Here is a 27,567-nt window from a genome sequence, read left to right on the forward strand (position 1 = left end):
TGGATCTGGCTGTACCTTGCCCCAGAGGGCGGGGAACCTTGTGTCTGGGAACCCGCCGGGCTCTTTGTAGCCAGAACCTCAGGCCCTCTCTGCTTTGCCTCCGCAGTCTGCGGAGGGCCACATCCGGCCCTGAAAAGGCTGCAGGTTACATCTCGGGCCCTGTGCACCTTTGGTCCCGGGAAAGAACCTGAGTACCTGAGGGTGGCACAGAGGAGACCTCCACGGAGGCATAAGAGCTCAGCAACAGAGCTTCTCAGAGTTAAGGAAATTTCGTGGTCATCTAGCCTAGCACCCTACAGATGGTCCATTCGTAGAAAGCGGAATCAACTTAGTGGGATGCCACCAGCAATTGAGAAAAAAGTTAAACAGAATATCAGAGTGCAATTTGTGTTTCAGTGACCCAGTTTTTCATATGTAGTGTAGACTCATCAAGAATTGCAATCCAGAGCTTCCCTGGTGGCGCAGTGGTTAAGAATCCGCCTGCCAATGCAGGGGACACAGGTTCTAGCCCTGGCCCGAGAAGATCCCACATGCCACGGAGCAAATAAGCCCCTGCGCCACAACTACTGAGTCTTCACTCTAGAGCCAAAGAAAACCCCACAACTTCTGAAGCCCATGTGCCAAGAGCCTGTGCTCCGCAACAAGAGAAGCCACCTCAACGAGAAGCCCGCGCACTACAACGAAGAGTAGCCCCCATTCGCTGCAACTAGAGAAAGCCCACGCACAGCAACGAAGACCCAACACAGCCAAAAAAAAAAAGGATTGCAATCCAAAAAGCTTAAGAGACCTGATGGAGTTCTCCTAAAGCAAACTGAGAGGCGCAGTAGCTCAAGCCACTGATGTCTTCTTCTCTCCACGTGGCTCCCACCCTCTCCAACCACAAACATACCTGAAAATATGTAATTTGCCCTGTGGTGTGTGGTTTAAGGAACATGGGATTTGTAGTCGAGGTCTGGGTCCAAGCCTAGCTGGGTGACTGTGGGAAACCATCTAGCAGTGTTTCTCAAACAGTATCCCAAGGACCCCCTTTTCAGAATCATGAGTTTCAGGGGGAGGGGAGTTTCCTTGTTAAAAATATGCATTTCTGGACCCTAACCCAGGCCTCCTGAATCCTAATCTGTAATTGGGGGCCGGGGCAAGGGAGGGCTCAGCTAGAGTATCTGCATTTTCAATAACCTCCCATTGAGTGTGATTGTTATGCACACTCAGTGTTCCAACCACTGATCTTGACATTTCTGAGCTAAATTTCTTGATACAAGAGGTAGAGGTGGAATGGATAATGTACGTGAAGGTACTTTACACACTGTGAAAGCACTCTTCAGACTTGAGGTATTCCCATCCCATGACACCCTTCGCTAAATGACACTTCAGGGAAGATAGCACCAGGAGAGTGGGCTAGTGGGGTCTGTGCACTTAATGAGACCAGGAAAGTTAAACGGAAAAAAAAAGAACCAGAACCATGTGTATTTCTTCTTCTGTCTCTTTCCATCTCCCACCTTCTGTCCTAAAGTTTCTCTTCTTGATCTAAGCCCAACGGCAGTACCGTGCCCGTCCGTAGAGATGTGTTTAGAGTGGGCTCCGTGCTTTACGGTTGGTGATGATACATTTTGCAACCGTCAGTCTGACGTGTCACGTTAACCTTTTCAAGCCCACGGTAACATTCAGCTTCCTTCAATAGAAAATTCTCACAGTCCTGACCGCTGAGCTTGTTGAGTCCCTACTCACCGTGCTTGAAATAACTACCCAACATATCTGGACTAGTGCATTACTGCGGCTGCTGGTGCAGACAGCGCAGGCCCTAAAGGCTTAAATCAGAGATGTGCAGACTGAAAGCGAGTTACCTGGAGGTGGTAGGGGGCTTTCCCCCAAACCTTAGGAACAGGCTGCCGATCCAGGCCCCTGGGCCTCCCTTTCTTCCCCTTCCCTCCTTGTCACCCTGCCCCTAAGTGCAGCAGCTCTTCCAAGAGGGAGGCTTTATGCTGAGTTCTAGAAGACAAATGAATAACTAACGGTTTCTCGTGGTAAGAGTGAAAGTCTGAGTGTTCAGCTAGTAGAGGGTGTTCCTATCTCGGGGTCTCTCTGCCCAGTTTTATCGATTCTGCCCCAGGAGCAGTGCCAGGCCTGGAGGGAGGACACGCTGGAGCACTGAGGACGGTTCCTAAGGAAGATGTGCCCCTTCTTCCCTGCCCATCTTTCCACTCTTCCTCCTGGTCCCCAGAGGCTGAACTAGTGCAAAACAATTCTGTTCCCCTTCCGGATCAACAGTCTTCTTCTTCTGCCTTTGAGTTGAGGGCTCGTTCTTTTTTGTATCACTGGTGCCTCCTGCTTATGCTGGTGGCTCCAGCGCGGGGTAGGGATGGGGAGGGCTGCAGGGCCGAGAAGGAAGGGAGGTCTTCTCTTCCATGATTCCCAAGATCAACTAGAGTCAAGTGAGAGTGAGCAAGTTGGAAATGATGCCCAGAAGAGTCCGAGGCCTGGAGTGCAGGCAGGCGTGGGGCACGGGGTGGAGCCCTTGGAAGAAGTAAAGGGACTACTGGGGAAGGGGTTGGAGGACACAGTTAGCTGGAAGCTTGGTAAAGGAATAATGAAAAGAACTCCACTGGAACAAGAAGGAATTAGAAGCAAAGCCCCAGTCTGGGCAGGCTCTAGACCGTTGCCGCAGGGAGAACAGCCGAGTAATTGAACGGCACTGTGTTAATTTCATGTTTTTTTCTTGTTTCCTTTTCTGTTCCCAACTCCCTTTCCCATCTTCTGCCTTCTCTGCACCCTGAATCCCATCTTTTCTATTTTCCTTCCCCCTCTCCTCTGTTCTCATGCACACTTTGCACCTTCCCCCTTCATCTCCTCCCCCCACGCCTTCATGTTTTACTCTACCCCCACCCCACCCCCAAGCTCTCTGGCGGCTGTGAGTTGACCGTGGTCCTCCAGGACTTCAACGCAGGCCACAGCAGCGAACTGAGCATCCAGGTGGGACAGACAGTGGAACTGCTGGAGCGGCCGAGCGAACGGCCGGGCTGGTGTCTGGTCCGCACCACAGAACGGAGTCCCCCACAGGAGGGCCTGGTCCCCAGCAGCGCCCTGTGCATCTCCCACTCCCGAAGCAGCGTGGAGATGGACTGCTTCTTCCCCTTGGTGAAAGGTAGGGGCGGGGGGGGTGGGGGTGGGGAGGGATGTGGACCAGAGGTTGCTGGGGACGTGGCCTGCTTGTTAGAAGAGCATCATAGCACTCACTTGTCTCAGGAACCCGTTCTGACCTTGTGGGATTTCTCTGGGACCCACTTGTGAAGAAAGTGGGTTGCGAGCTTAAAGGGAAAGAGCTATGGAATGGCCATGTGACTTTGGAAAAGTCATTTAACCTTTCTGAGTCAGTTTCATCTTAAAAATGAAGGTTGACTTAGATGACCCCTAAGATCTCTTCTAACTCTCCCCTTGTATCACCCAACGTCCAGAAAAGTCCTCTTCTACCCATGGCCCAAAGCCTAGACTCCTCCTTTCTCCTCTGACCCCCGCCCCCTCCACAGCTACTGCAGGCTCCCCGGCCCCCTCACCCCTACCCAGCTGCTCATGCTTCACAAAGGACCGAGCAAACTGCAGGGGAACACATGGCACAACCGCGACAGGTTTGACCTTCCCCTCAGCCCTGCCAGGGCCTGAGACACTCATTTATGTGCCTTTGACAGACAGATTGCTGGAGCCTTGGCTTCTGTTTTTTGTAAGCTCTGTGTTCCTTCTGCATGCTTGTTTATTCGCTTTTTCTCACGTTGGGCAGACTGAACCACTGAAAACAGTGATTCTCCAGTGTGAGGGGTGTCTCTGGACTGGCAGGGTCAGCATCCCCTGGGAACTTTTAGAAATGCAACTTCTCAGAACCCACTCCAGACCTTCTGGGCCAGAAACGCGGGGGGGGGGGGCGGGGGGCGGGGGTGGCTGCGGTCTGTGTCTTAACGAGTCCCCAGGGAATTCTGATGCACTTGAGTGCGACAGCCACTGACTTCAGAAGTCCAGGCTGGCAGCGGCCTTGAAGTCACTCGTTTTACATGGAGGAAACGGGCCCAGAGAGGGACAGACCCAGAGTTCTCTTAGTTCTGAGCTTCTTTTTGTCACTGGTCAGATAACCTGCATCAGGGTTTCCATGCAGACCTGTGCTAGGTATTTATGGGCTGGGAAGAGGGAGGGACCTGGTTCTGTTGGGAGGAAGGGACAAGGGTCGCCACGGAGACCTGTTGATGCTACGGACTAATTACCTTGTGAAATGTTTTCCTTGCTGGAATTCCATCGGGTCCATCTCAAAAGCCCGACCTCCTCCTCTCCTCCACGAGGTGGCTCTAGCAGGTTGCATCACTGGTGCTGCCTGGCTCTGGTGCTGCAAGGGCCTCGCGGGGGGCGGGGCGGGGGTTCCATCCGGAGAATGGCAACTAAACCCTGATTCTCCTCCCTCCACACGCACCTGTGCTCCCCTCTATCGGCTCAGCCACCACCCGCTTCTCCGCCTTTTCTCTGTGTCAGGAAGTTGTGTGGCATCTGTAATTGCAGGTGCAGCTCTCAGTCCTCTGAAGCAGCCCCTAGAGAAACTCGCGGGACCAGGCGAGGGAAAAGCCGGGGGTCCCGGGAGTACGGTTCTGCTTGAAGTCTGACCGTGGGGAAAACGTGGGCACAAAGAGGTTACAATTGTGCACCTGAAATGAAATAAGATACACAAAACACGTAGAACAGTGCCTGGCACTCAGTACATCCTAGGTGTCATGATAAGTTACAGTTTTTATATCACTTCCATAGATTATTCAGCAAAATGACTAGAAACTCCCATCTCCAGAGACGAAAGCAAGGACAGCGATTTATTTGCTGGGCAAGGCTAACTGGTCACTCATGTCCAAGTGTGGGGTGGTCCGTCAGGAAGGGCTTGGCTACAAGGGGAGACCGGAGGCTTCTTGCCCTAGGTCTGGCCTCCCTGGTGTCTGGCTGGGTGCATCCCTCCCTGGCCCGGCTCAGCTGGGGACCTGGGGGCATTCAGGGTAGTAGTAGTAGTGCAGAGGGAGGGGTGTTAGCAGAGAGTTCACTGAAAATGGAGCTGAGGATGCGGGGTGCAAGCTAGAGGTCAGCGAGAACACAGGGCGTGTGTCACAGAACTTTCCAGCTGCCTCAGACGCCATCATGGCTTCTTACAAGCACGAGGGGGGGACTCGGAGAACCACTAGAGCGGGGCTCTCAGCCTGGCCACCTAGCCTCCCCTGGAAGCTTTACCACATGACAAGGCTCAGACCCCACCTACGACAAGTGGGGTCAGAATCTCCAGTGCCTATCACCCACGTCCTTGGGCCTTCCTGTTGGCAGTCCGTTTGCTCTCTCCCAGCATGAGTCAGTTAGGCGGGGCCTTCCAATGACAGCCTGTGAGCTCTCACTGGCATCTCACCTGCGCGGCCTTCCCACAGTCAGGCTTAAGTCTCTGTCCTCCACGGAGCATCACTATGGCCCTAACAAGACCTCTGGGGGAAGTCTGTGCGCTGATGCACACGCCTCAGCTTGGAAGAGCCCGTCCCTCTCTCTCCAGGGCCTGCCCAGAGCACTGGCCTCTTAGCAGAAATTCAGTAAGCTGTCCCTTCTCCCATCCAGCTGGCTGCCTGCCGGCCACCTGGCCTTCTCTCCTCTCCGACAGATTTGTCTCCAGCAGATGCTCCACCTTCTAAGTTATGCCCAGTGGGACTGCAGATGAGACGTTCGGGGGTTGTGGAATAGGACAGGGCCTCCTCCGGTGTCGCTGGAGGTCCGAATCCATTTCTTGCTCAGTCCTTAGAAGGCAACTGGTGCTCTTAACCTTCGAGGGAGCGTCAGGCCAGTGCTCCTACGGGCTGTGAGAAGCAGGGGGTGTCCGTGTGATGTGCTGAGTGCTCAGGCCATGACTGCAGGAGAAGAGGCAGAAGAGCCCTGGAGTGTCAGCACGAGGGGGGGGACTTGGAGAACCACTAGAGCGGGGCTCTCAGCCTGGCCACCTAGCGTGCCCTGGAAGCTTTACCACATGACCAGGCTCAGACCACACCTACGACAAGTGGGGTCAGAATTTCCGGAGTGAGCCAGAGTTGTTCAAATGGTCCTCAGGTGAATCCAGGGGACAGCAGGGTTGAGAACCACTGCACCGGCCAGTTTCCTCTCTTGTAGGGGCACCTTCGGGCACAGGAAAGCAAGGTGACTTCCCCGAAGTCACAGGGATAGTTGGTGGCAGAGCTGGAGGAGACCCAGGGCTCCCGCCTCCTTGCCCTGCACCACACACGCTGCCTGCTGGGCTTCCTGGAGGCCGGAGGCCCTTTCTCCAGTCTTTCCCTCCTGTGCTTTCTCAGGAGACAGTGGTTGCTTGTTTCCTCTTGATATATCTGTGGCAGCACTGTTGGTGGAACTGTGTGACAAAGTAGAGCAGCCTGCCTTTCCTCTTATTTTAATGCCCCCCTGACATCGTAGAGCTTCTCCCCGGGGTTGGGCCCTGTGGACCTAGTCACTCTCTTCCTAATCCCCTCTCACCTTCTCAGCAGTAAGTGGCGAGGGCAGCACCTCCCAAGGGACAAAGAGTTTGTAGTGGTGGTTTCAATTCCGGGTGCATCTTAGAACCACCTGGAGGAGATTCAAAATTACTGATGCCTCACACACCACCCCAGACCAATTAATTCAGAGCCTCCAAGGGCCTGGGCATCAGTATTTTTTAAGTTCCTTGGTAATTCTAATGGGCTGAGAGTCACTGCTTTAGGGGTTTGCCACCCCCCCCCCCAAGTGTCAGGCTTAGGAGGGACGTAAAGATCCATTGGTAGGGGCAATATGCAGTTATATAAAGAACTCCTACAATTCAACAACAAAAAAAACAATTAGATTTTAAAATGGACGAAGGACCTGAATACACATTTCTCCAAAGAAGGTATACAAATGGCCAATAAGCCCATGAAAAGATGGCAACATCACTGATCATGAGGGAACTGCAGGTCAGTATGGCAATGAGAAACCACTTCATACCCATCAGGAAGGCTATTATTTTTTTTCACAAACCATAGAAAATAACAGGTGTTCGTGAGGCTGTAGAGAAATTGGAACCCTCGTGCCCTGCTGGTAGAAAAGTAAAATGGTGAATTGCTATGGAAAACAGCATGGGGTTCCTCAAAAAATTAAACATAGAATTACCATATGATCCAGCAATTCCACTGCTGGGTGTATACCCCAAAGAGTTGAAAGCAGGGACTCAGAGAGGTATTGTTTGTACACGCATGTTCATAGCAAAGGTAGAAGCAACCCAAGTGTCCAAGGGATGCATGGGTAAGCAAAATGTGGTATGTACATATAATGGAATACTATATAGTCTTAAAAAGGAAGGAAAATCTGACACATGCTACAACATGGATGAACTTTGAAGATACTATGCTAGGTGAAATAAGCCAGACACAAGAGGACAAATACTGTATGATTCCACTATGTGAGGTAACTACAGCAGTCAAATTCATAGAAAGTGGCATGGTGGTTGCCAGGGGCTGGGGGAAGGGGAGGAATGTGGAGTTAGTGTTTAACGGGTACAGAGTTTCCGTTTTGCAAGACGAAAAATGCTTTGGAGATGAATGACGGTGATGGTAATACAACATTGTGAATGTACTTAATGCCACTGAACTGTACCCTTAAAAATGTTTTTTTTTTAAAAAAGCATTGGTCCTAGGTACTTCTGCCCCAGGTTCCAAAAAACGGTCTAGGTTCTTCTCCACCCAGCTCTACAGGATACCTGTGTTCCTTTCCTTTTCCTGTACAGTTTTTGCCCTGGCTCCAGCTGAGCACCTGGAGAAGCTATAAGGAAACGCCTGTTTGCTTAGCCAAACTAAACCAGGGCCAGGCGAGCCCTGGGGCAGATGTCCTGGAGGAGAGGGGCGGTGCCCATGGTGACCCCGGCTTGTTGACAGGGAGTCCTGTCTTATGGGGTCTCCTGATGCCTTCTCCTGTCATCACCTAGATGGCCTTAGGAACAGCTTACCCAGGCCGGGGAAGGTGTGAAGGTACGGAGCAGTGGAGAACAATGGGCTCTGGAGGCATGTACCGCCAACAGCCTGAAGATGCTGGGCAAGTCTGTGATGCTGTGGACCTATATTAAGTGTGACGTCAACTCGTAAAAATACCTGACGTTGATGGAGTCTTACTACGGGCCAGGTTCTGGGTTCATGCTTTAATGTTTTCCTCATTTTACAGACAAGGAAACCAGGTCTTAGAAAGATCAGGTAACTTGCCCATAGCTTACCAGTGGTAGATCTAGATTTGAACTCCGGTCTGTCCATTCCCCAAGGTCTCACTCTTCACAATGCTCTACGACCTCCCAAGTCTGAAGGCATTTGAGACAGCTACTTTAGTTTATTATCCTTCACTCTGACTCGACTCCCTTGGATTTAACCAGTCTAGCTGGGTGAAGGTTGAGAGAGCGTGAGCCCAGTATACACGGAAGCACATACTGCCCTCCCACTCTCTCTCTCCCCTCTGGCCTCCTGTGCTCCCTTCCCTATGGGCAGTAGCGGCAGACAGATTTCATCCTGTGTGTGCTTTGCCCATTAGAAAGCCTGGTGTCCCTGGCTGGAGTGCAGAATGGCCCCGAGCAGCACTCTGGCTAGCAGGCTGAATGGGGTCCAGCTCCACTAGGGGCCAGCCAACCGCTGGAGCTGGTCCAGCCTGTCCAGCAGATTCACTACAGGATGGGAACCCCCTGCACTTTCTGCTTCCAGGGGCCAAAATGTGCCTTTCCTATCTCCTCTGCTATCAAATGCAGACACTTACAGGCTCCTCCTGTCTACCAACTCTGGAGGGTCTACTACAAGTCTCTCTCTCTTGCTGTTCAGTGTAATTCTGCATTAGGAGCAACTAGTCAACAGCTAAACTCTCACGGTTTTCGTTTACTCCATAACGCCACCCATGGGGCTGTACCACGGGAAGCTGAGAAAACAAATTGAAGGACGAATAGTCCCCAAACATTGCCTTTCAAGAATGAAGTGACGTGTTAAGACTACAGCTTGCTGGTCTCCACTCCTACTCCATTTGCAGAGGACCACATCTGTAATTGACCAGCTGTGAGGCAGCCACTTTGAAATCCAGGACTCACCCCCCACCCCATAGGACAAAATTATATGTGAAAGTGTGATGGATGAGGATGGGAATAAGTTTCCATGCTAGCTTACAAAATTTTATTTAAGAGTAACATAACTGAATATAGTATGTTTGCAATGAAAAGCAGTGGTAAGGTTGTTTTTAAAAGTCACTATTTAATAGGAATAACTAAAACCAAAAATTAATACATTTGAATGAGAATGTAATTAACCTGAGGGCTGACACTTCTTGAAGAAAAGTGTGTTTTAAGATGGATGGAGATGTATTTGTAGAGACTCTAAAAGGAGCTCCTCGTCATTTTTCAGAATTATAAAAGGTTAGAATTTAAAATTTTTCTTTTTAGAATTGAGTAGAAGTGGTCCTTGATTAGATTTCATTTTACTTCAGAACATTGAATTTTATGGGCTCTTAGAATCGTAGAATTGAGAAGCACCCTGAAAGTCTTCTGGTTCACTCTCTCCCCTAATATAGGACCCCCTCTTAAAATGTCTCTGTTGGGGGCTTCCTTGGTGGCGCAGTGGTTGAGAGTCCGCCTGCCGATGCAGGGGACACGGGTTCGTGCCCCGGTCCGGGAAGATCCCACATGCCGCGGAGCGGCTGGGCCTGTAAGCCATAGCCGCTGAGCCTGCGCGTCCGGAGCCTGTGCTCCGCAACGGGAGAGGCCACAACAGTGAGAGGCCCGCGTACTGCAAAAAAAAAAAAAAAAAGTCTCTGTTGGGTGGTCAGCCAAGCATTACTTGAGCACTCCCAGGGACGGGGAGCTCATTACTTCTAGAGGAAGCCTGTTGTATTTTGGTACAATTCTAATGGTTGGAAAATTCCTCTTACTCAGTGCTGAAATCCAGGTCCTTTCTGCTCATTCTCCTCCTATGCCCTCCTCCCTAGCCCCCCACTTGAAACCCACCAGCCCTAATTCTCATTCTCCAGCCCCTTGTGATCTTCATCTAGAACAAAGTAATTTGATTTGCATCTAAAATGATAGACCCTTCTTTCCTTGGGGAGAATTTCATTAGAGCCTATCAATTTCTCCATACATCTTTTATTAAATCCTTAGAGCAGAAAAAACCATTATGGATTAAATTCAACAATCCTAGATTGTTTAAGGTGATTATTTGTGTGTGTGTTTTTTTATTGAAGTATAGTTGATTTACAGTGTTGTGTTAGTTTCAGGTATACATATTCTTTTCCAGATTCTTTTCCATTATAGGTTATTACAAGATACTGAATACAGTTTTCTGTGCTATACAGGATCCTTGTCATTTATCTAATTTATATATAGAAGTGTGTATCTGTTAATCCCAAACTCCTAATTTATCCCTTCCCCACCCCCTTTCCCCTTTGGTAACCCTAAGTTTGTTTTCTATGTATGTGAGTCTGTTTCATTAGTAAGTTCATTTGTGTCATATTTTAGATTCCACATATAAGGGACATCATATGGCATTTGTCTTTCTCTGTCTTACTTCACTTAGTATGATAATCTGTGTGTCCATCCATGTTGCTGCAAATGGCATTATTTCATTCCTTTTATGGCTGAGTAGTATTCCACTGTATGTATGTGTATGTGTGTGTGTGTGTGTATATATATATATATATATATATATACCACATCTTCTTTATCCATTCATCTGTCAATGGACCGTTAGTTTGCTTCCATGTCTTGGCTGTTGTGAATAGTGCTGCTATGAACATTGGGGTGCATGTATCTTTTCAAATTAGAGTTTTCGTCTTTTCCGGATATACGCCCAGGAGTGGGATTGCTGGATCATATGATCACTCTGTGTTTAGTTTTTAAAGGAACCTCCATACTGTTTACCCCTGCACATCGGTGCCTTGGTCTCTCGCACACCTCCGATCTCATCTCCTTTTCCCTGGGCTCAGGCTTAGTGGTAACTGCCTTCCACTCTGAGGCTCTCAATGGGCTCGTCTTTTTTCCTGGTTATTCCCTGCCGTCATTCATATTGTTACTTGTTCTAAAGTAGCATTTTTTTTACCTTTTATCCAAATCCTCCTGATTTACTTCTAGAATCCCTTCCAGTTCTAAAACGTCTGCTTTTTTTCTCTCCACATCAGGAGAGAATCACTTTAGCAACCTAAAGTGATTAGCCTAAGTATCCTATGTTTAATCCATCCAGGCATAGCATGAATATCCTCATTTTGAGGTCCAATTTATTAGGTTGAACCACATGAAATTGCCATTTTGGTAGTCAAAACTGGTTGCAAGTCAGCAATTTTAAATGGTTCAATCTAATACGTTACAATCAGCCTATCTTTTTCATAGACGTGTACTTGCAAATCTTTGAGAAAACAGGGGAGGGCTTTGTACTCAGGGTGTCAGATGGGCCAGGAAGAGGACAGGGTGTGGAATGAGTAGAAACTCACTTCATCTTGGTTTCTGCATTTATAAGGGAAGCTGATAAAAATTACCCATCTCTCAGAGCTGCTGGGAAGCTCAGAGGAGGCAATGTTAAGGAAAAGTGATTTTAAACTGCAAAGTTGGTCTTTTTGTTATGTGTGCAGGCTAATTGTTTAGAATAAAACAAAAGCGACCCTGCTATGCACAAGGCTTTACAATGGTATGTGGTAGACCATACAATGACATGATGAGAGGTGTGGAGTAACTAAGAGTCTCGGGGTAGAAAATCTGGGGGGTCTGAATCCTGGCTCAGATACTGACTAGTTGATAACCTTGGACAAGATACTTAAACTCTATAAAATGGGCAATAATGCCCACTTCCCTTTAGTTAGACTTCTAGCCTATGCTTACCACCCTAGAGGCAGTCAATGAATGTTAATTTCCCTGCCTGCCCTTTGTTCTAGTTCTGATACCTCTGTAGGGAGGTGTCTAGAGTTATTTCCAGCCTGAATCTTCTCCAGGGGTCAAGGGGTCAAGGTTCTGTTTCTAGTTCCATCCATAGGTTTTGCAAAGGCCTGACATTGTCTCTACTCTGCACCCTCCCCTCTCTCTCAGTTTCCATTCCTGGCCTACTCCGGGCCCTTTCTGCAGTCTACCAACAGCAGGTCCATCTGGCTCTATGATTTCCCAAGAAATAACGGTTTACTCCTCTTTTCTAACTTTCTTTTGTCTTCTACCCAGTGGGTAGAGATTATATACGACATATTTAAGCTGAAAATTCAACTTATTCCCTGGCTTGTACCTCTCAATGCCCTGTTCTTTCAGTGATTAACTCTGGTTGTTAAAGGTAACATTCCGACCATGCCGTAGAGATGGGCCAACCTATGTGAGGAGGGCTGTGCTGAGATGTTGAATGTTGGGCTGGGCATGAAGGTGTCCTTCGTCAATTCAAAGAGGAGAAGGGCATAGGGCAGTTTTGTAAGAACTGCCTTATTTTATTTTTAACTGAATTTCTTCCACTTACCTGTCTATGTTAGGATGGGCCAGAGATGGCTCAATAGTTATTGACCAACTGGAAGCCCTCCCAGGACAGTTTCAGGAAGAGGGAGATATAGGTGCCATTCAGTCCACACTCTTCCCTCCTTTCTTTCCATTTAAAACTAAGGGAGCAGCAAAGACAATTAGAAATTGCCCCAAGACTACTTTGTTCTGGGTGAGATGTCCTACCTAAGACCAGCTACCGTCTTTCTGATACTATTTAGGACATCAAAGGGCTTGGAATCCAGGCCTCAAATAGGAAAACGTCAGGCCAGGCCACATCCTCCTTTAAGCACACCCCAGTGCAGTGCTGCCTCCAAGGAGGACTGGCACAGGAGGAGATGTTGCATTATCAAGAGAAGGAACTGATGTCTCTGGGGCCCCCTGCAGAGATCCTGCCCCTCTCCTTTTCGTAGCTGGCCTGCTGAGACTTAGCTCATGCCAAACACCTGTTTCAACAGCACTTTCATGCCTCCTGGTGTCCACTGTAAATCTGTGACATCTGCGTGAGGACGATGCCTCTTACCGTCCAGAGCGGAGGGAGGGTGAGGCTTAAATAGCCTCTTTGCCCCTTGGAGCCTCGTGAGCAAGCTCAGCTGGCGGAGCTCAGAGCTAAAAGGAGAGCCTCGGATTCAGCTAGAGCGGAGAGGTTGCCACTGGTGGTGCTTGCCTAGGAGAAGCTGGGGATAGATGACAGAGAGGAGGTCACTCCAGAAAACAGAACTTTCCCCAAAGAGAAGATGATGCAGTTTTCTCTTGCTAGAGCTAGGTAAGCTGAAACCACTTTCCCCACAAAAGAGCAGGGGACCCAGAAATGACATGCACTGGATGTGGCTTGGGAAGCAGAGAAGGAGCGGCAGTGGTCTCGTAGCTGGGGGTGTGCCCACCCTATCTGCTTAGGGAAGGTCACGGGTGAGAGGATCTTAAAGGTCGTGAGGAACAGCCCTTGCAGGCCTCGGCCTCAGGAGCTCTCAGCGGCGGGATTCTGATGCTGCTTGGCCAGCCAGTGTCGGGATCCTCCTCAGGCCACCTCAGTGCCTTCCCCTGTGTCACTCAGACCTTGAAAACAGCTACCCCTCCTCCAGGACCCTTGTAGGATTGAAACTGCAGCCTGAACCCAAACTCTGCAGCATGTATGAGAAGTGCTTCCGTCTGCAAGTCTCGCCATGTTTCATACCAGCTCCCTGCCCGCCAGCAGCAGAGAGGCTGTCCACTCATGGACCAGCCTGCTCCTTTTCTTGTACTTGCCTTTGGGATAGGACTGGGCTGCCTAGTTTCCCCACCATTGTCCCCCAGCCCCAGCCAGGAACACTGATTCTGATACCACATCCACTTGCCTTACTCTCCACAAGGCCCTGAAGGCCACAGGAGGTATGGGTGCCTACTTTTGTACACAGGTGGGCACGTAGATAATTAACCATTGCTGGCTCCCGTATGCAGGGGGAGGCCTGGGCTCAGCTCAAACAGTCCATAGCCCCTGTCTCACTTCAAGTAATAACAAAGTCCCTTCTGTGGCTGCAAGGAGGCTCCTGCAGAACCCGCCCCAGAGCCTGTCCTCTGATTTCATCTCCTCTGTCTTAGTTTCCTTCTGCTGCTGTAACAAATTACCACAGACTTAGTGGCTTCAAACAACACACGTTTATTCTCTTATAGTTGTGTAGGTTAGAAGTCCAACATGGGCTCTAGGGGAGAGGCTGTTTCCTCACCATTTCCAGCTTCTAGAGGCCAGCTGCATTCCTCAGCTCATGGCCCCTTCCTCCATCTTCAAAGCCAGCAACATTGCATCCCTCTGGTCCTTCTTCCAAAGTCACATCTCCTTCTGACAACAGTGGGAAAGGTTCTCTGCTCTTAAGGACTCGTTTGATTACATTGTGCTTACCTGGATAATCCAGGACACCGTCCCCATCCCAAGGTCCTTAGTCACATCTGCAAAGTCCCCTTTGCTGTGTAAGGTGACATACTTACAGTTTCTGAGGATTAGGGTGCGGACATCCTTGTGGCGAGGGGCGTATTTTTCCTACCAAATCCTACCACCTCCTGACCAGCCTGCCTGACTGAACTCTTCCCCAGTTGAGCCAGACACTCTGCTATGCAGCACCCACCCCTTCCGTTCCCTCTGCCTGGAACACTCCAGGTCCTCAGATACCTGGACGGCTGTCACCACAGTTCCTTCACATCTCTGCTTGAATGTCACCTGATTAGAGAGGTCTCCCCTCACTCCCACCCTCTTCCATCCCACTGTGTACCCCTTCTCCTGTTTTACTCTTCCTCATTGCAATTATGGCGCTACATGACATATTTATTAACGTTTATTGTCTATTCCCCATACTGCCCCCCCCCCTAGATTTCCTGTACAAGTGCAGGGATTTTGTCTATTTTGTTCATTACTCTGTCCCTGGTATCAAGAACAGTAGCTGGCATAAAAGAAGTTACTGTAAATATTTATAGGAAGGAAGGGAGAGAGGGAAGGAAAGGAAGGAAGAAGGAGGGGGGGAGGGGAAGAGAAAGGACCATGAATCAGGGACCCCTGAGAGAGTTCATGTGTGAAGGGCGAGGCTCAGTGTGTCCTCCATCCCCTGAGAACTGTAGAGGAAACCGGCCAAAGCTTTATCAGGGGAGCCTGAGGATGGGGATATAGGGAATGATGTTCTGATGCTAGGAGTTCTGAGTGAGAAAGTCCTTGAAATCCTGCTTCCTGGGAAATCTTCTCTGGGGACACATGGGTTAAGCACCTCTCCTTTATCTGGAACGGTTGAAAACTCAGAAATGTAAGGATGGGCAGTGTCTTCCACGTTCCCTCCTATTAATGAAATCTTCCTTAAATTGACCTGAGTTACATCAAGGCAAAATCCACTTTGCATTTAATGTGTCAGAAACCTCTTCATTGCACCCATGAATCTACATGCTTGCCGCAGCTGCTACTTCTGCCTGTGGGAGGGGAGGGGGCATTAACAGTTGGAATGAAAATAGCATCCCTCACAGTGGACACTTAGCAACGGCAAGCCTTCCCAAATTGGAACTCAGAGTGATAGACGGGCACTTCTGACTGTCCGAGTTTGGGAACACTTTGACCTACTTAGAAGTGAATGTTTTTGGAAGTAGATAAACCTGGAGTGGTTTGTTTTTAGCAACTCCAGCTGCAGTCATCTCTCACTTTGATAAATAGCTTGTCTCCTCCTGAGCTCGGATCTCCAGGAACCCGTCCTGGCTGCCCGCAGATCCACCCCAGAAAAGCATGAGCACTGGTGGTTCTGGGGGGGACACCCGGGTCCTTTGTGAAACCCCACAGCCTTTTCAGCGTCGCCTGGACTACCCTTTCCTGGGGCTTGGTTCAGTCCAGAGGGTGATCAGACATACTTCCTTCCTGAAAACCAGAGGGCGAGCCGAGGCTAAGCTTTTTGCGCATAAGTGAGACAGCCAGAAGGAGGCAGACACTTGTCAGCTGGGCAGGCAGAGAGGGAGCGAGGGACACCTTTGCAGGGCATAGTTGAAGACAGATTGGACGAGCTCAGCGGTGGTTTAGTCCTTGGAGTCTGGGAGCTGTCACTAGGTGGATGGAGGCGTCCACGGGGCCAGCAGGCGTGCAGTGGTTAGACCACACGAAACAGGTGTAGTTAGGAGAAGAGATTACTATGCATAATGCTGGCAGTCATGCTTTCCTGTAGACGTTACTATTAAAATAACACATATAACCTGGGAATGGTTGTCCACATGGACGTTATACAATTTTGAAAGACGTATTTGGAGTTCTAATTAAATACAGAAGCAATGTACAAATTGCACCTCCTTTCTTTTAATAAGTGTTTCTGGTCACTGATAATTATTATTCTTCACACAAGGATGAAACCTCTACTTTATGTCCAGTCTTGGTCTGCCTCCAGTTTCCCTTTTCTGCCACAAAAAAATTGAACCTACTGCTTTCCTAGAACTCACCTCGTTCTTGTCTTTGCTCAGGGAACAGTCTTATTCAATTTCTGTTTCTCATATAATTTTCCCGTTATAAATTCCCATATACAGGTTAACTTAGTGACTTGCAGATAGTAGATATTCAAAAACCAACTCTTTGTTGTATAAATGATCAGTACTTGACAAGAACCTCAGCGTTTTAAGCCACAGTCAGAAATGGAGGCCAGGACAGGATAATATGGGGAAAATAATGAACCACCCTGGTATCAGCCATCAGGCAGTTCACAGGCCAGAAATCTACACAGGGAAGATGAGGGTTAAGGAGCATGCGGTTAGTAACTAGAGAGTGCCGCGGGTCGTGGGAGGATGTCAGAGTCTGAGAAAGTGAAAACATTTGAGTCCAGGTGCTCCCTAAACTCTGTAGGTACCACGCAGGAAGTAATCCCAGAGTCCCAAGGTCCATGGTCCTTTGCCCTGACTTCTTACTGAAATCACGTGCAGAGTTTTTTACAAACTCTAGATGGGAATCTGGATCAGAATCTGGGAGTGGGTGCTGGAAGAGAGGTGTACTACTGGAGGACAAGGCAGGTAAGTGACCGGTTGGGGTGGAGCTGCCCACAGTCCCCAGAAACCATGCCCACAGCCCTCACCTGGCATGTTCTGGAGAAGGCGTGTACTGTACTTGTCGCTGTAGGAAGGTTCTCACAGGAATCTCTAGGCCTGAGTTGTGGCACAGTTGCTGTTGCCTTCTCTCTCTGGGCTGAGCTCTCAATAAGAAATCTGGGTAAATGTGATTTTGAAAAACTCAGTTCCTGCAAATCTGAGGAGAATAAGTCTAAAGGACAAAATTGGACACATGTCTGTTGGTGAAAAGGGCAGATGCCTGAGGTCATGGTCCAGCGTTCCTGAAGCCTGTGGCTAACTTGGGGGGAGAGGGCAGACCCACTTGTCCCTGGTACCAAGCCCAGCATTGTGGTATACCGGGCCCAGTATGTGTGCAGGCTGAGACCAGCAGGAATTCTTTGGGGTTCACTGTTGTGGGAAATGGAGATGAGATAAAATGGACACATCGGTAGGCAGAGAGCCTAATTCATGTAAGATAGACTTTGACCGGAAGCATAACTGAAGACAAACTGCCAAAAATAAGAATAAGATTGAACCATCTGCTTGGAAATTAGGAACACTCCAACGATATTGCTGTAGCTCAGAGGTTCTTAACCTGAACTGTGGGAGTAGGTGGAGTGGAGTTTGAAAACCTTGAGATTATAGAGGTTCAACGGCCTTATACAAAAGAAGATGTTTACTTGGGGGGCTCAGATAAGGTCCAGGGATAGATAAGACTTTGGAGGAAAAGTGGATTCGGGTGATGGCATCAAACCTCACACACAACCCGCTACCTCTCTCTCATTTCATCTTTCCTCCATGTTGGCTTCATTGTCAGGCAGCTTCTGCTTATGTAGTTACGGCAGGATGGCCTGCAGCTGCTTTACGTTAACATTCCACCAACTCAGACATCTTCTGGGAAGGGATTGCTGCTTTCCCAGTCGTTCTTGCTAAGGCCTTCCGATTTATTGTCATTGGCTGAAATGGAGTCATGGGCTAAATCTGAACCAGTCCCTGTGGCTGGCTGGCCGAGCCCGGGTCATGGGCCCATCCTTAGAGTGGAGGGTGGACAGAGGGAGGAAGTCAACTACATCCACAGACATGGTCTGAGAATGGAGGAGAGCTGGTTCCTCCAAGAAGAATCAAGGTGCTATTACAAAGAGAAGGGGGTGTCGATTACAAACAGATGGGAGAGATTTGCTAACTAATGGTTCTCAAAGTGTGGCCCCTGCACCAACAACATCAACGTCACCTGGAAACTTGTAGCAATGCAGATCCTCAGGCCCCACCCCAGACCTACTTAATCAGAAAGTCTGGGAGCGGGCCCGGTAATCTGTGTTTGAACTCACTGTCCAGGTAATTCTGATGCACACTCGAGTTTGAGAACCAGCACACCACACCAGTGGTTCTCAAACTGTGCTGCATCTTACAAACACCTGAGGAGCTTTAAAAAAATACTGATGCCCAGCCTCACCCAAAGGGGAATTAATCTGAATCTTGAGAGGGTTGGAGGGAGGAAGACCCAGGCATCAATGGTTCTTAAACTTGGTTCCACCCTGGAATCACCTGGAGAACCTTAAAAAAAAAATTCTAATACCTAGAATTTAGAAAATCTTCCCTGATGATTCTATTAAGCATCTGTGTTTAAAAACCATTTCCCTACCATCCCCTCCATATTGTCCTGAGGACAATTACAACATCTAGATGTAAGTTAGAGGATTCAGGCACCTATTTTCTTAAATCCCTCAACTCAAAACCTGGTCAGATATCTGACATTGATTCCCTTCTCTTTCACGTTCATGTTGAATCTGTCCTAGTGGCTAGCTCCACAAGGACTGGGATTGTTTTTGTTCGTGAATGTAGACCCAGTGCCTAGAACAGAGCCTGGCATATAGTAGGCACTCAGTAAGTTTGCTGAGTTAATGAATTGGTCTGAAATCAGTCAGTGTCCCAGTAGTGTTCAAGACTTCCTCGCTGGGTTGTAGACATCACTGGTATCATTCTGGAAGGCACACGGGGATGGCAGTGGGACTCTTGGGTTATTGATGCCTAACCAGTCTCCAAAATGTGCTGACCATATCAATTCAAGATGAGTAGGTGTTCCTAATGATTTTATGCCTTGAAGTTGACAGTAGGATGGGTTCCTGGGTTATAATAAGGACCAATGGAAACATGCCTGATGGCGCCTTTTCATAGAGACTAAGACTACTTTAAAGTCTACTTGTATTCTGATTTTTTTTGAAGTTATACAATATTATATAAATTACAGGTGTACAACACAGTGATTCACAATTTTTAAAGGCTGTACTCCATTTATAGTTGTTATAAAATATGTGCTACATTCTCTTTGTTGTACAATAGATCCTCGAAGCTTATTTTTTACCTAATAGTTTCCAGGGCTCTGATTTCTGAAGCAAGGGCTGAATCTTCCTCAGACATCTAATTCAAGCCAGTTTCTACACGATGATGTTGTCAGCCTCTTGCAAAAGATTATGATGGAAAGATGATCCAGTGTCACTTAAACACAAAGGCCCACAGGAAGGTTTAAGTAAAAAAGGAACTGGTTACTCACCAAGCAACTTTGAAGCATTTTTGAATTCCTATGAGAGTGCCCCAAAAGTATTCAAGGAGGCGGATTGGGTGGGTAGACCAAATATGGACTCTTGTATCATAGCATCCAGACAGTGGATCACAAGCAAACGAAGTTCACTTTTCGAAGGGCTGAAGGTACTGGCCATTTTCTGCTCTGGGCTTGCAAGAACAGCAAAATGGGTGTTATATTTGGTGATATAGAAGAGAGAACTAGACAACAGTACTGGTTGCCACATCCCACAGTAATTCAAGCTGTCGAGATGAGACTGACCAATAGGATGATCAGTGAGTTCCGGAATCTGGGGTATGGGCTGCATGAGCAATTTGAACTTTCATTTCGCTGTTTCATGTGTGGAGCACCAGGGGTACATTTCTTGCTCGACAGTGAGATTCTTATATAACACTTGCCAGGAGGGGTCATCAGGGAGGTGGCAGTGGTAGAACTAGAAGTCAGATTTTGACTTTGGGTTCTGCTCTTCCTACATGGTGAAGCTTTTTAGAGTTTCTCTTTAGAGTTAAAGCATCGAAGCCTCCTCATCATTCATTCATTTAGTTTCTTCAGATTTAAAAGAGGACCCTACCTTATAAGGTTTTTTGGTGTGGATAAATGACCTAATGTATAGAAGGCAACCAGGAAACTGCTTGGCACAAATAAATGCTCAATAAATGCTAGCTGTTGTTACTCATGAACTGTGCTACTGTGTTTACTGAGCATCGACTGTGTTCCAACCATGTGGCAGGTGCTGCAACACAAATAAGGCCAAAACCTAAGCATGGTTCAAACTGAGAAAGGAAGCCCCAAATCCTAGTAACTCCTAAAGTCTTGTCCTGTGGCTGTCTTTCTTCCAGGTTGGAATTGAGTGATCAAGCTTCTGGTTTTTATCCCTCTTACAAACTCCCCCCCCCTTTTTTTTTTCCTGATGAATGGGCTACTTTGAGTGCTGTATGTTTCCAGCCATCCCTTTTCCTAAATCTGGATGCCAAGGAATGGGAGGGATGCTTTGTGAGTGATAAACGCAGTAGTTCATGGGAAGGTCCAGTTGGTGTGGTGCCGGTGGGCTTCTTGGGGGGGTCGGGGGGATGTGAGCTTGACCCTGAAATATGAAAAGACTTAAAAAGGAAACAGATAGGGGTTTAAGTAAAGGGATGATAGACCCACTGGGTGTGGTTGGGGGGTGGTGAATGGACATCTTCCACCATGAGTAAGGTGTCTGCAGTTTCTCTGTAGGCACTCACTCAACTGGAAGTATAAAACATCTCTCTAACAGCTACTTCATGGATATGTGTTTTAAAATTCTCTTAGCAATCCTGTAACATGGGAATTTTTTTTTTTTTTTTTTTTTTTTTTGGTATACGGGCCTCTCACTGCCGCGGCCTCTCCCGTTGCGGAGCACAGGCTCCGGACGCGCAGGCTCGGCGGCCATGGCTCACGGGCCCAGCCGCTCCGCGGCATGTGGGATCTTCCCGGACCGGGGCACGAACCCGCGTCCCCTGCATCGGTAGGCGGACTCTCAACCACTGCGCCACCAGGGAAGCCCCGGGAATTCTTTTTCCTTCTTTTATTTTTTAAATGAGGAAACAAGATCAAAAAAGTGAAATGACTCGTCTAAGGTCAGACAGCTACTAGGTGACAAAACAGCTTTGAACTTCCGTCTTATGGTTTCTTTCCAATACTGAGCTTTCCCACAACATCATTACCACCCCGGAGCCGATAAAAAGGGGAGGCACAATTATCATTAATTATTAGCCTGAAATATTAAAAAGAAGGAACGAAAAGCGTAGGTGAAGGTGTTTTCAACACAGGGGGCTGTCCATGTTCGGAGGCTGAGGAGAAGGAGGGGGTGAACCTGTCAGAGAAAAAGCACTACTGAGTCTCGAACCTTCTAAATCTGCTTCTCTCCCACCTCTTTGGCCTCATCGGATTGCGGATTTTAAGCCAGAGCTGATTGTGGCGGCCTTTGAGGAGAGGAAGCTGCACTAAAGGGGAAGCACCTGTTTTGCGCCTGTTTTGTGTACGCTCCTCCTCCCCTTGCGTGCCCCGTGCCGGCGGCCAGAGCGGCCTTGCATAAGGCTCTGGGCCACGCTGCCGGCGGGACTCGGGCAAACAGCTGGACTTTGGAACTCCGCCCCCAGCGCCGCCCTCCCCACCAGCCCCTCCCCTTCTCCCCAAGGTGGCCCTGGCTCCCAGAAAGTCGGAGTCGTTGCCGCGGTGCGGGAGAGGAGGGCGGGAAGGGACGGCCGAGGTTGCGAGCTGGCTCCGGGGCCGCGGGGCCGCGGTGGCCTGCCTGCTGCGCTCCCACAGCGGCGGGCACCCCGGGCCATGCGGGAGCGCTGGGGCCGCGCGGCAGCATGAAGGGCGGCGACCGCGCGTACACCCGAGGTCCCTCTTTGGGGTGGCTCTTGGCGAAGTGCTGCTGTTGCTTCCCTTGCAGAGGTGAGTGGCTGTCGGTGCTGCGCCTTCATTTTAGGCAGAGACCGGCCAAGCTGAGTATGGGGCGGCGGGGTGGGGGGGAGTAGACCGTGGTCTGGGGAAAATGCGGGTGGGGAGGGGAGCACGGCAAAGGGAGGGTTTGCTCCCAACTGTGTTCATTGCAGTTTCTGCGGCACGAAGCGTTTCGCTTGCTCTCCACTCTCAAGGAGCTTCTGACTTGGATGCGGAGCTGAAGTTTGGGAACTCAGTTACTTACCGGCGACTTTGGTTGCTGGGCTCCAGCCTGCAGAGGGGTTGGGGCGCGGATGCGAGGGAGAGGGAGAGGCCGCTCGGAGCTCTGCGCGTCCCTGTAGTGGCAGAGTCACACTTTCGTGCTCTCATTTACATATGGACCTCAGCCGCGGGGTTAACAGATGACTCTTAGCTATAGGAATGTCTGACACTTGTCTCTACACCAGGAAATATTTTTGCCAAGTGACAACTTTCTTTGGGGACTAGAGCGGGCTTTTGTCTGCCAGGGCTTTGGCAGGTCAGCGTGGGTCTGCAGCTCTGGGCCGGAGCTTGGCTTATTAATTAACCAAGAACTCTCTATGTACCCAATTAAGACTGTATTTAATTATTCTACTAATTTTAGTGTTGTCGAGGAGACTTGCAGGAAGCAACTAATTTCCCCAGAATCAGCCTGCAAAACACGATGGTGAGAAGGATGACAGAAGGAAAGTCATCAATGTGTAGCCTATGCTGAAAAAGAAATCGAGCCCTTCCTAGACAGAGTTAACAGATGTTCCTAACACAGTTCATGTCACTTTAACACCTCAGCTTGGAGGGTGGGGGAGATTCTGTTTCTGTGTGGTTAGAAGTGAGAATATAGGCTCTCACTTGACATAAGCCTTTTTAAAATTTCACCTATTGGGTGTCTCGCCTCTACCCCTATTTGCAATGCCCCAGTCTCCTTACCCATCCTCGCCTAATGAGTCCTGATGGAACTCTCTGGGAGTTACTGGTGAATAAACTTCATCCAAGTGACCACCAAGTCCTCCGTGCTCACCCCACGCATAGCCCTGACAAATTCTCCATCCTAAGCAGATAGGAGACTACAAAAACTAATTAAATCTGAAGGACCTTTCCCCAAGTCATTAAGGTTCATAATTTCAGCGTCAGATTCTCTCAATCCTGCATTTAATTAGAATAGCTTGGAACTGAGCAGTAGCTAACTCTCAAAATCAGAATTCAGAGGGAGAAGGAAGTTTAACAGGCCAGGGACCCTCACAAAAATCCAAGCCTAGTTCAGAAACATTCAGAACCAAGGCTGGGAATTGAAGCAAGGGGGTATTAAAAGGGAGAGGAAGCAGGAAATGGCCAAAGGGAATCCGAGTGGGTGGGTTTGCGCTGAAGGCTGGGCTGCTTTCATGGTGAAGGGTTTCCAAGCAGGATTTCTTGGGAGTCCATTTCCTGTCCAAAGGCAGAATTTGGGAACGTGGGCGGTGCTTATCTAAAGGCCCTGCAGCTGCCTCCTTGAGTCCAGATGTGTGGCAGCCGCAGCTCCCTTACAGAGTAATTCTCGAGGGGTCTCTCAGCCTTTGCTTTGTTTGTGAATTGCCCTGGCGGGCCCTCCCTGTGGCAGTGAGAGGAGGGGGCAGGGAGCCCCCTTGGGGTGCCTGCTGGGTCACCTCCTGTCTGCAGGACTGGGAAAGCGGCGGCTGCAGGCTCTGTGGCTTGCAGGGGGCGGTGGGGGCGGGGGTTGCTGGAGCCAGAGCTGGAGGAGACCATCGCCTCTCAGCTGAAGACAGAGGGAGGCAAAAGGCCCAAGCCATGAAAGCAGCTTAAAAGGGAGAAGGAGGGTAACAAAGGCGGGTGCCTCTTGCCTTCTCCCTCTTCAGTCCTTATTCTTTGCCACATCTGAAACATGTGAAGATGGAAAACTGGGGCTCCAATCTGAGAAAGATGGTGGGGGACGTGACTCAGCCACCCTTCCAAGAGCCCCTGGCAGCCACTGGACAGGATGATGTGTCTGAGGTGCTGGGCACTGCCCGGGGGCTCCCTGAGTCTGCTCTAACAGCAAGGAGAGCTCAGAGTCCCCACCCAGCCCGAAGGCATATATTCGAAGCAGACTGAAAAGATAATGTCTTATACTGAGCTTGAATGCAGTGTCCAGAGCCCCAGAACTCCATAGGAAGAAGCTTGCCCAACTGCAACACAGAGAAGGGTTCGGGCGAGAGTCTGAGAGGCTGATGGGAGTGCAGGGCATCTACACCAGGGACGGTTGGCCTCCCTTTTCAGTTAAACCAGTTCCTCTGGTTGTACAGATGACTGTGAAGCTAATGGTTTAGAACTCACTACTATGGTTCCTGAGTCCAGGGGCCTTGACTAACTGGCTTCCAGTCACTCAGCATTTAAAGGACATCTCCTTCTAAAGTCTGGGACAAAGGAACCAAGAGGAAGTGGAATGTTCTGGTTCTTTTTGACACAAAGCTAAGCTATCCTGGACTTGCTCTGGTGAATCCTAAGTGGTTGTAATTGTTAACACTAGGGTAAGAGTCAAGGATTTAGTGACGTACCTGTGTGGCCTTTAAAGATCATATTTGAGAAAAATATGGACGAAGTTAGTGGAGCTTGTCTTTGGATTTGGAGAAGTGAGGAAGGAAATCCTCTTGTGTTCTTCTGTTCCAGTTTTTGGTTCTGTTGAGTATGGGTGTGGCAAAGGGGTTTGATGAAAGATGACCTTCCTTCCGTACCTTGAAATAAGTATTGAAGGGCAGGAACACTGAAAACCAAGGGTAGAACAGAAATAGAGATGGGTGAGAAGGAAGAAGGACAGCAAATACATTTATAACTGCCTTTTTGGAAGTGGAAAATAGCCAGACATGAAATAGTGGCATGTGTGTGTCTGAAGGGTGATTCATCCCTGATGTCACGCTCTGTGGGAAGTTTCAGGGTTTCTTTGACTACTTCGACTTTCCTCTATACCTGAAGGAGTGGGTCCATCCTGGGTTCTCCTTTAGTGATCTTACAATTTGAAAAAGCAACTTGTTTCCGAGTGACAGAAAGGATTTCAAGTCCCCTGGAGGGTTGCCAAGTCATGTGCTACAGACCAGAATTGGTGACTTCTTAGATCATGGAGCCTAGAGACGTTTCAGACCTTGATAGTTGGAAGCCAGTTTTAGAGCCTTTAATTTTCTAGTCAATTAACTTTGGGTATATGGACAAAAGTCCCTTCTTGGAAACCTTTCCTGACTGTTGCCCTCCTCTGCTTCTCCACAGTGTGCATGGCATTTATTTATACTCGCTTACTGTTGTGTCATTGTCCTTGCCTCTCAAGCCCATGTGTCATCACATCTCCCCATTTGTACTGTGAGACAGTACCTGGTTCAGAAGACTGTCTCAGAAGCGAAGAGAGGAAAGGGTGGCGACTTATCCAGGCCAAGTAAGCTCACAGGAGAGTTGCTGGGATCACAGTCCCATGGCTCTTTCGCCGCAGGGGCGATTGGGGCTGACATCACAGGGTATGGGTAAGAGTTACGGGGGTTTACAGGGCATCCCGAGTCATCCTTCTCTATAATTTCTTTTTTTCCCCCCTACGTTTCCCCAGAATCACTAAGCAGGAATCTTATGATTGGATGTGAATATTCCTTCTTTGGCCTATGAATTAATAAGCTCATTTTGTAAACGGAATTTAATGTGTGAAACCATGACACCAAGTTCCTTTAGAAAGGTGTTGGGAACCTCAGAGAGGAACAAAAGTGACATTCACTTTTGTTTACTTTAGTTAACCACCCAAGGGTCAGAGAAGCCTTGGGGCCTTGAGGTATGCATCCCTTTTTATTTCTTTATCTTCCAGGAAGTGCCTTTACCACTATGAAAATTGAATTGACCATTTAGCATGTACGTTTGTCCATTATATCTCTCGATTTTCTCTGCCTCCCAGGGATATACCTTAATCTGGGGAGAATTTCCACACATACGTCCTGTTGCCAACCTAGATATTATGGTTTTCTTCCCATACCTGATTCTCTGACCAGTGGGTAGTAACAAGAATCTCAATTATTCCCTGCCTTCCAGTCATAATGTAGCCTAGTAGAAATAGGAGTATATGGATTTGGTTGGGGTGGAGGAGGTTGGAAGCGGAAGCCAAATGTCCTCTTTTGGTACAACTGTGGGTCCAGCAATCACTGATCATGCTGTAGGCGTGTCACCCCAGGGGTTCCATGGGCTACAGGTTGGTAAGTCCTAACCTGAGATAAAAAGATAAAAACTCAGACTCTGTGTTTTTATTCAGCATAAAAGGTTTTTGGTTTGGTTTTGTTTTTTCTAAAGTGAACGTGGGGTATTCACTTCGGAGCCCCAAATGCCGTAAGCCTACCTTAGTCCGGAGCAGTGTTTTTGGTATTGTACTTGATGAAGTTCCTCTTGAATCTTGGTGCTCTCTTCTGCCCTGAAAAGACTCGCCATCCTCTTGAAGTGCTTTTCCTTTTCAGTGAATGTGAGTGGCTGCACGGCCTGCCCTCTCCTTCAGACCAAGGCCCAGCTTTTCCATGCCCTCGGAAGAGCATGGGTCTAAAAGCTGAGCGGGGCTTCTCAAGCAGAAGGGGCTGTACCATGGGAAGTTAGAACTGGAAGCAATCTCAGAGATTATTTAATAGATCTTTTTTTCAACAGGAGGAAACTGAGATCCAGCCATTTAGTAGCAGAGTCAGACCTAGAGCCCTTTTCCAGCCTTCTCTCTGTAACTCCATTTTTGTCTTCCTGGGCGTGCGGTTTCTCTTACTCTAGACGAGCCCAACTTAGAAGGGTAGAGGCTGACCCCAAGCTGGAACTTGGGTGTTAACTGTGGAATGATCTGTGATTCTGGGGGACGATTGCATTGCCTGGAGCCACTGAGATCTGGACCTCCCTGTTCTGCCTTCAGTGGCTGTTCTGTCCCAAGGCCACAGAAGGCAGAGACCGCAGTCACACCTCTGTCTTTCCCAGAGCAGCTTCTGCACATTGTTCTTCGTAAATATCTGTCCATGCTTTCTCCTCTGGTTCAATTTCATTCCAAAGGCCCCTTTCCCCGCCTTTCTTTCTTGTCTCTTCTCATGAAGTGTACCCTTTCAGGTGGAAATGAATCAATGAAATACATTCCTATCATTCCGTTTTTGAAAGTCACTGGTTTTTATGTAACACACAGTGTTTTAATCCATTTGACAAATGTTTATGTGCTGACTGCCTGCCAGCCCTGCGCTGGATACTGGGGGAGAATGGATGGGAATCATAACGGCACTGACCCCATTGGGCTGCCATGAGGATTAGTTAAGACAATGTATGTAAAGGGCTTAGCGTAGCACCAGGCATATAAAGTGCTTTAAAAAGGTTAGCTAGTAATGATAACAGTAGTTGGGAATACTAAACATAGAACCCATACTCAGGGGACTCACAGCTAAATATCTGTGGGTCTTCTAAGTGGTAATGCTGCAAATCTACATTCCTAAGCAATTTAATGGTCTTGGTTCAAACCATTGTCAGCTGTGCCTCAGTGCTGTAGAGTTGCCACTGTGGGGAA

At 48.7% G+C, this 27,567-nt stretch overlaps 1 protein-coding gene across 7 annotated transcripts in view; it reads left to right on the forward strand.

Moving 5' to 3' along the window:
• Positions 1-27,567, forward strand: part of KALRN (kalirin RhoGEF kinase) — a gene marked incomplete at its 3' end in the record, with an annotated part of 643,513 nt that overhangs the window by 509,064 nt on the left and 106,882 nt on the right. For 4 of the 7 annotated variants that reach the window (XM_082839570.1, XM_082839568.1, XM_082839571.1 and 1 more), the window contains exon 1: positions 21,816-22,031. In XM_082839570.1, the coding sequence (XP_082695696.1) occupies positions 21,947-22,031 (85 nt within the window). In that variant the 5' untranslated portion in view covers positions 21,816-21,946. Of the gene's footprint in view, positions 1-2,892; positions 3,140-21,815; positions 22,032-27,567 lie in introns of those variants that run through there. The other 3 variants (XM_082839566.1, XM_082839572.1, XM_082839573.1) reach the window with 1 other exon arrangement.

Source organism: Leucopleurus acutus (genome assembly GCF_964270905.1).
Source record: "Leucopleurus acutus genome assembly, chromosome: 5".
Taxonomy (NCBI): Eukaryota; Metazoa; Chordata; class Mammalia; order Artiodactyla; family Delphinidae; genus Leucopleurus; species Leucopleurus acutus.